An 8,590-nucleotide genomic window follows, 5' to 3' on the forward strand; every position below is an offset into this window, starting at 1 on the left:
GATATAAGAATTTCTTCCTGCACATGAGCATTAATTTCATTTTTTTAATGAGACGGCTGTTCATTCCATCTTGACCAGAAATTGTCAATAAGCCATGTAGAAAACCACCAAAATGAGGGGCAAGTTAGTGATTTCGATCAAAACAATTTTCCCCCTATGAAAATACTCACTATATTATGTAAGATATAATTTAGTTGGGGAGAACCGAGTTCGTTTCATAGTTGTAAATTGTCATAGCGAGACTGTTTATATATAACGGAGCTGAAATAAGCGACATAGGTCGTCTTTACATGCAATCCAAGTCTTCGTAGAAAATACATCAAACAAACAAACAACAAAACAAGTCTTAGAAGAGTGTTTCATCCTTTGATTCCTATTCTCTAATCATATCATATTATACGTCAAACAAAAGACCAGTTCATAAACATAAAGCAAATACAATGAGCATTCTCATCTTCATTCAGCACCTTCCAAGCCACTACTCTTTCATATGAGATGGGTCTCCCCATGCTTGAGAGACAAATACCACCTTGAAGGCATGCAAAACCCTGTCAAAATATAACGAAAGAGAATTCAATACAAAGCCCAATAAAGCTTTTAAACAAGTCTGCACAGTATGAAAAGACTATCTATCTCATAGGCCTTTGACAGGAGACTGCAGCAGAGTTATACAACAAACGTGCATGACACACATCTAAAAAAAATGCAATTAATAACAAGCCTGGTGACAGTGAAATCTATGCATGTTTTAATTCGTAGACCTGCTGAATAATCTGGGGAAACTCTGAGCACAGAATCTTTCGGCCATGATCATCAAATATTTTCTCCAACGTTATATCTTGCAAAGCAACTAAGGTGGTCTCCAGCATGTCAAGACCTGCCTGGTTGGCAAAAGTGAACACTGGCAATGCCTGCGATAACCAAGTTCGATGAAAGTGCTTTATAACTAGTATAAGGGTACAGTAATCAGAGATTCACAAGTATAGATAGTTAACTTGCAAATCGGATAAGACAGGTATAACTCCTTTCAAGGTACCAACTACCAAGTACAAAATGAATTTATACTTCAGGAAAAAGAACAAAAGGTCTACATAATTCACTTCAACTCAAAAAATAACTACAAGTAATAATAGTTGAATTGCAAATCTAACAAACATTATTCCTTTTAAGGTAGCAAGTACCAAATGGTCTATGTTATAGGCAAAAGACACCAAAAAAAAAACCAAAAAACTGTGCAATGCACTGCAACTCAGATATTTGAACATCCTGAGCCCTTTTTCAGATATACCAGGCGCCCAAAGTGCAACTAAATATTTTCATTATTTCACATCAGAGAAGCTTAGTTGAACAATGTACAAAAAGTACATGGCACTGAGAAATGAGGATAGATGTACTGTGAAATTGAAAGAGAGAAAAAAATTGAACATACCTTAAGAGTGCAGCACAATATTGCATCTGAGTGATGCCACAAGGACTTGAGCAAAGATTCGTTCCCCTCATTATTAGATTTAAGTAGCTCGACACCCAAGTAGCACCTACAAAATTAACACGATCAAACAGCCATATCTGACATACAAGGCACTCCCTGAAAAATCGATAGGAGCCAAAAACTAAATGCACTTTTGCATCTTCACATATTGTTGATTAATATGAAAGCATTTCTATTAATCTTTGTTGATCATATATATAAAAGGTCATAAATAATGATACTAGGATTAACAAGAGATTTGGAATAGCAGTTGACAGTTTTAATTACAACAAAATGTCAAAATATTTGGTGTCACGAGTTATTGACAGAACACTGTAGAAGATCCCTTTTCCAAGAGGAAAAGATATAGGTGGACAGTTGAAGGACAAGAGATGACCATCAGAAAAAGGAATATCACTAAATGAGGGTATATCAAATGAGGTAACATCAAACCAATTCCTCACCCCCAAAACGAAGAACAATGGTCTCAGTAACGTGAAGGCAAATGACATGACAAGTAACGAAGAACAATGGTCTCAGTAATGTGATGGCAAATGACATGACAAGTAAAAAAGAGCATACACACCTATAACTATTGCAGATCCAGCGAGCAAGTGTTTGTGCTTCAGGAGTACCCAGTGGTGTTCTAAGCCCAGCTTGTGAACTCAAATGAGAAGGTGAAAGTGCTAACGCTACCCTTTGAACAGATGATATAATGCTGCGAACATACTGTCGTGCCATAGATGCTACATGTTCTTGCATATGACTTTCAAATGCAAATTCAAATGCTATTGTCATCACAGATCTCATACATCCAGAATTTCCAGAATAATCATTTGATGCTCTGTTTCCAGTGGGGCCAACATCTAGGGCAGATGCCAGGTCAAGGGTCCGATTTGGGTTTGATGCTTCCTGAAAAAAAAAAATTATTACAATAACTACAAGAACCTTGGGGAAGGGTAAATACCAAATTCAAATAAAATATAGTCCCTCGAACATAACTAAGGCTAACCTTTCCAGAATCAAGAGGAATGATGCGAAATCCAGAAGGCAGAAGAGGGGCATCATCAGCAAAGGATGCATCAATTGGAGCAAATATAAGTTCAGCACAGGTTCCAACAGCATTTTCATCCATTCCACTGCAGAGCTATCAAAACAAATCAAATGAACTATAAGAAAGTAAACCACAAGCCTGGATATGATAGAAACCAAAAAGATGGTGATTGGCATGACAAAAAATTTTCTCATTCAATGACGACAGGAGTTCAAATAATACTGAACTAAATAGCAAGTTATTTGATCTATTAAAAAAAATTCAAAAGACTAGGTGATAATAATACATTTTCCTAGTAGATTTTTTTTTTTGGGGGTTGGGGGGACAGAGAGCACCAACATAATTTATTTGCTTTAAAATTTAGGAAATGCGAGCAACAATATACTGAGTTTTATTTTATGTTAGCACGTAACATGCAAGCAATACAAGGTAAAAACTTACTTGCAAAAGAAACACTTCTCTGGGCATTATTGTCTCTTCAGGAGAACTAGCAATTCCTTCTAATTTAATAACTTCCAGAAACTAGAATAGATGGGCAGGAAGTTAGAACCTGCACAATTTTTAAATTGGTAATAGCTGTATTGAGTGTTTAATGCCAATTTATTACCTCTTCATGCTCAATGGTGTGGGCTAGAGGAAGAATAACTTGACCCCCATAATTTCCAACCCGAGATCCTGGTAAACCACAGGGACCAACTTTAATAGCAGCAGCTGAGTAAGCATCCATGTTGTTGTCTGCCCATTCTGATCTATGCTCCCGTAGGAACCTTAGAAGAATGGCTGGAGGCACATTCTGGACAAAAATGCACATGGTTATAGAAAATTAAAATGCCAGCATTCGAAGTTAAAAGTAGCAATGTCTCTACACCATGCTTTTGTTAAGAATAACAACAGGGCAGGGAAAAGAAATTACAATACAGACAAGCCTTGTTCAGCAATTGCAGATTAGAAAGTTAAGCCACAATCAAACTAGGTCATGTATTTCTCATACTTCCATTGGACAGGACAATGTTTCATTAATGAGGAAATTGGGATTCATTATATTATCATTTGAATTCCATGATTCTTTTCCAATTAAACATGAGCTTAACTGCCCATACAACAAGCAGTCAACACTTTGGACTACATGTATAATAGGAACTTGATCCCTATCTTCTTCATCCACACAAAAAAAAAGAAAAAAGAAGAATATAATCTACAGCAATAAAAGACAAATATAGCCATTAAATGTTATTTTCTACTCTTATTAAATTTCAGTGAAATTAGAAATCATCCTTACCTGTAATAGCATTGAAGCTTTGGCACACAAGACTGCATTACTGACAGCTGGAAATCCATTGGCAAAGGAAAGATTCAGACCCATTAACTTGTCAGGTGCTGAATTCACTAGAACTGTAACATCATCAACACCATCATTGCCAATCATTGACCATCCCTCATCAGTGAACCCATTGATCGCCTCATTGAAACCACTGTTAAGAAATGGATGTGAGATTTCAAATTTAGATGCAATGAAATTCAACAAAAATCATGCCTCAGTAAAATATATTAACCGGCTGAGTCTTTGGCCAAGTGCTCGAAGAGCTGCTGGTCGTCTCCCCCACCCAGTAACATTAGACTGAGAAACTTCATGTGAAATCTGCCTTAGTTGACGTAGGGCCTGATAGACAAGAAGAACAATGTAAAGAAGCCATAACCACTGGTAAAGCCCTTAATCTATATTCATGCTACTCCTAAATGATAAATATTTTCTAATTCTATAGAATTATAAAATAATATTAAAATAATATTAAAATAACAAATATCGTACTGTTATACTACCATCATCAGCAACAGAATACAAAAATTCATACCACCATTGTTGTCTTCTGAGCCAGCACTGTTGATGATTCATACAGTGGCCGCAGTACTTCAGGAACACTCCATGGCTAACAGTAATACAAGCTCATAAAGTTATTTCAATTATATAAAAAATATTAATGTTACAAAGTTGAATTCATTTACCTCCAAATCCATATGATCAACAATGTGGATGATGGAACCACCTCCTTCACAAGGTCTTATCAGGTACCCACTAGGAAGCATCTCTGCTCGGACAAAATGTTGCACAGGAGGCATGCTTGGACCATTTTGTGTATTTTTAAGAGACCTCTCACAGATCTGAGGCAGGGAAGCATTATAACGATGTAGATGTTAGTGTAAATCATAGTGTTTCTAACTACAACATCTAGGCAACCACAAATCTCAAGAGTCACTTACCACTAAGCTTCCATCTTCTAAAACAGATGTGTAGCGCAACAACCAGAAGTCACGAGCAGGTGCCAATGTGGTTGGTGCATATAGCTGATCATCAAAGAGTAAAGTATGTAAATAATAGATTCAATCTGTTAGTTACAGAGAGTCAGCATTCATTCATAATCACTTAGTTGCTTTACCTGCATATAAAGCAGCTCTATGGTTCCACCATTTGCTGTGGGCAGCACATTCAGAACATCAACAGCTCGGCAATCACGAAACCACGAAGGCCGATCTTTGAGGATCTCTGCAACCTGGAAAATGAATGGTTGATCATGTCATCCACGAAGACAAGCTAAAAATTAATTTAAAGGCAATAGATTCAGAGCACTAACCCTTGTGGGTTCTAGACCCACTAGGCCGCAGGCTCTTGCTGCCACACCAGTGCAACCATGAGAAATAGCAACGATTCCAATGGAATCCGGACCAGGCTGCACAAATAACCAGGAATATATGTAAAAACATAATTTATAAGTTTTACTTCAAGCTGGCACATTTCAAAGAAAGCCGTAAGAAGTCGGAGTGTGGAGTTACTCAAAGACGTGAAATTTGCCGGTAAATAACCATTCTGCCCATGAAATAATTGAAAAACAAAACAACTAATTGATCAAACATTAGTAAGAGTTATTGGATTACCTTCATTCCAGGCATTTGGACCCACTCAACAGCAGTTCCAGTAGCCTTTGAAAGAAACTCTGCTAAAGTCTCTTCTGCAATGGACATAAGCCTGGGAAAAATGATACGTGATTCCATAAGACCACACATACACAACACGGCCTAGATTTTACAGACAACAGAAAAGAACCCAATCATCATATTCCCACTAACCCTGCAGGACTTGCATCCCTTGGGGGATGCTGGGTTGTCAAACTGCGTTGACCACTAGTCACCGCCGACTCACAGCTTGTGTCTTTGGTTGGAAGCGCAGTCTGCACAGAGAAAACCATTCCAACTCAATTATAATGCATTCAAAAATAAATAAAGGGCAGAAGCAGAACAATTGCATCCCTAGCATACTAAAAACACACCCAAAAAAAAAAACTTTTAAACATGGTAAATAAGGAAACTTTTTTAAAAAGGATACATTTGAAGAGTAGAAAGAGGTCAGGTCATATCATATCATACATTTTGGGTATGTTGACGAAAGTATCCATTTTCATAGACCAATTGAGACACCTGCTTCTGCAACCTATCATTCTCCTCCATGAGAAGCTTGTTCATAGCCGTGAGCTTCCTATTCACAGCTTGCAGCCGCGAAGCCTCTTTCCTCTGCTTCTCTCTACACCTGAATTCACAACAAGCACAACCCACAGCACATTAAAGAGTATAACAATAGTATAAGACCAAAAAAAAAAAAAAAAGGAAGAGTGAAAGCAAGTGGCAAGTGTACCTTCTGTTCTGAAACCAAACTTTGATTTGCTTAGGCTCAATGTTGGAGAGAATAGGGCACTCGCGAATGAGCTGCTGGCGGCGAATGGAACTGGGTTTGGGGCAGTCATGATAAAGCCTCTCAAGGGCCTCAACCTGCTCAGGCGTGTAACGGACATATTTCCCGTTATCCAATCCATGTTTACCATCCTTGCAGGACATTGCCATACCTAAATAACAAGAACCCCAACACTCCCACCACAACCAAACCTTGCAACAACTACTTCAAGTGCTCCACACAGCTACTTTTCTTTCCTCACCAAGACACAGCCACAAAACATTAAATCCTTGGAGATCAGAGCCTCGAACACCAACTTCATGCTAAAAACAGCAACGATCTGATTCACAGCAACGTAAAAAGCTTCCTTAAATAGAAGTATAAGCGAGCAGAAAAGTTTTCCAACCAATTCGATTCTCAGAAGAGAGCATCCGCTGAAGCTTGTTGTATCGCCCCTGGCGGACTCAGAAGGAGCCAAAACGACAGCGCTTGAAAAATCTTCATGTGAAAGCGAGGCGGTGTTTAATCGAATCGAATTGGAGGTGATCTCTGGAGCATAGTTTGGAAAGTAGGAATGGAAGGGCAGAATGATTTATGAGGGTGATGTGTGAATTGGAAATAAAAAAGAAAAGGAAGAAGAAAAGAAACCCTAGCCTAGGGTATGGGTATGCGTATGCGTATGCGAAAGAGGAAGAGAGTGCAGAGTGCAGAGTGCAGAGTGCAGGGTTTTGCTTTTTGGAGGTTCTCAATTCATGTGTTTCACAGATTTGCTCGGCTGTGATTCTTTTCATTGGTTGTTTCACTTTCGGTTCAAAATAAAAGAAAATGCAGGGGAATTGACGAAAGTGTCCTGTTTCCCGCGGGTATTCTGACACGCATGTAAGCGTAATGACATTATTGCCCCTGAGAGTGAGGGCAGATGCGTAAAAAGGAGCAAGGGGAAGGGCATTGGGAAAGTAGAAGAGTGGGTGACAGAGGACAGCATCCATCATGACCTTTTTGCATGCGTCCAGATGGAGATACCAAAATACATCATTCTTCATTCTTCATTCTTCATTCTCACTCTCCCAGATGCCACCTCACTCATCACCACACATCACATACCCTTTCACTCAAAAACATACCCACTATATTTATTATTTACCTACAAAAATAACAATCCAAAATATAACTTTTAATTACTTTTCTGCACTTCAATAATTGAAATTTAATATTTTTAACTGAGATTAAAAAGTAAAGATTATGAAATTATGAGGATGAAAAAAGTAATTGAACATTAAATAAAATTTAAAAAAATATTCTTAGATTAAATAAGAATAGTTATATATAATTTTTTATGCATTTAATGGTGATGCATTATTAGGGAGTCTTTGGAAATATAATTTTTTTTTAAATTATTTTTATCTTATTTTTAAATAAATAAAAAAACTCACATGAGGGAGGTGAGAAGTCAATTATCCTGAGAGGAAAAGTTTTATATATATAAAGATAACGGTATTTTTTTTCTAAATAAAAATATTTCTCCTTCTTCTTCCTTCTTCTTTTTCTCCATATCTCTCTCATTCTCACTCTCTCTTCTATTTCTCTTTCTCCCTTTCTCTCTTTGTTTATCTCACTTTTTTTCTTTTTTCTTTTCCTCCCAAATTTTTATTTCTCTCTTTTTTATATTTGATTATTTATTGATCTAGTCAATTTTAATATTATTAAAATTTTTTGTTGAGTTTAATGACATTTGTTAACATTTTTTTATTTAAATGTAAAATAATATATTTTTATTCTTTTTGTTTATTATGTAACATTTTTCTTTATTTATTTCTTTTGTTGAATTATGTATGTAAATAATTTTAAGTTTTTATCTTTTTAAAATAGTCTATAATAAAATTTGAGTGAATAAATATATCAAATAAAATTATTTTAATAAAGGATATTTTTTGTAAAAATATTTATATATTCAGTAATATATTATTGTAACAAAGCACAAAAAATTTTAATTTTGAGGAATCTTATATAAATATTATCAAGAACATTTATGAATAAGCAAACAATTTTTAATTATTCTTGTGAATCATTATTCTTGAATTTGTAATTCTCGAATCATGATTTTTATGTATAAAAAATATTCTTTACCATACATTCCCTTGGCATAAAATATTTTATACGATCAATTAAACAAAAATGACGGTCTGCATGACTTTTAAAATAATTGTTATTTATTATTTTAAATAGTAAAAACCAACAAAAATTATTATTTTATCGTAAGTTATGATTGATTTACTATATAAAACTATGTTATTATTCTCATTGCATAATCGTTAAACCTATTTTTTATTATAACAAAATAATAAAT

General features: G+C 35.7%; 1 protein-coding gene across 1 annotated transcript; it reads right to left on the reverse strand.

Moving 5' to 3' along the window:
- Positions 1-213: 213 nt before the first annotated feature.
- Positions 214-7,036, reverse strand: LOC109807818 (homeobox-leucine zipper protein ATHB-15). The gene is given in 19 exon segments (XM_020370466.3): positions 214-437; positions 440-548; positions 762-911; positions 1,430-1,535; positions 2,055-2,380; positions 2,481-2,615; positions 2,964-3,044; positions 3,130-3,315; positions 3,802-3,994; positions 4,076-4,182; positions 4,376-4,450; positions 4,527-4,682; positions 4,782-4,865; positions 4,958-5,071; positions 5,153-5,248; positions 5,454-5,544; positions 5,646-5,746; positions 5,943-6,102; positions 6,208-7,036. Coding segments are annotated over 19 exon segments (2,529 nt in total). The 5' UTR covers positions 6,414-7,036; the 3' UTR covers positions 214-384.
- Between the last annotated feature and the right edge of the window lie 1,554 nt (positions 7,037-8,590).

This window comes from Cajanus cajan, chromosome 10 (assembly GCF_000230855.2).
Source record: "Cajanus cajan strain Asha chromosome 10, NIPB_CcT2T_4, whole genome shotgun sequence".
NCBI classification, from domain to species: domain Eukaryota; kingdom Viridiplantae; phylum Streptophyta; class Magnoliopsida; order Fabales; family Fabaceae; genus Cajanus; species Cajanus cajan.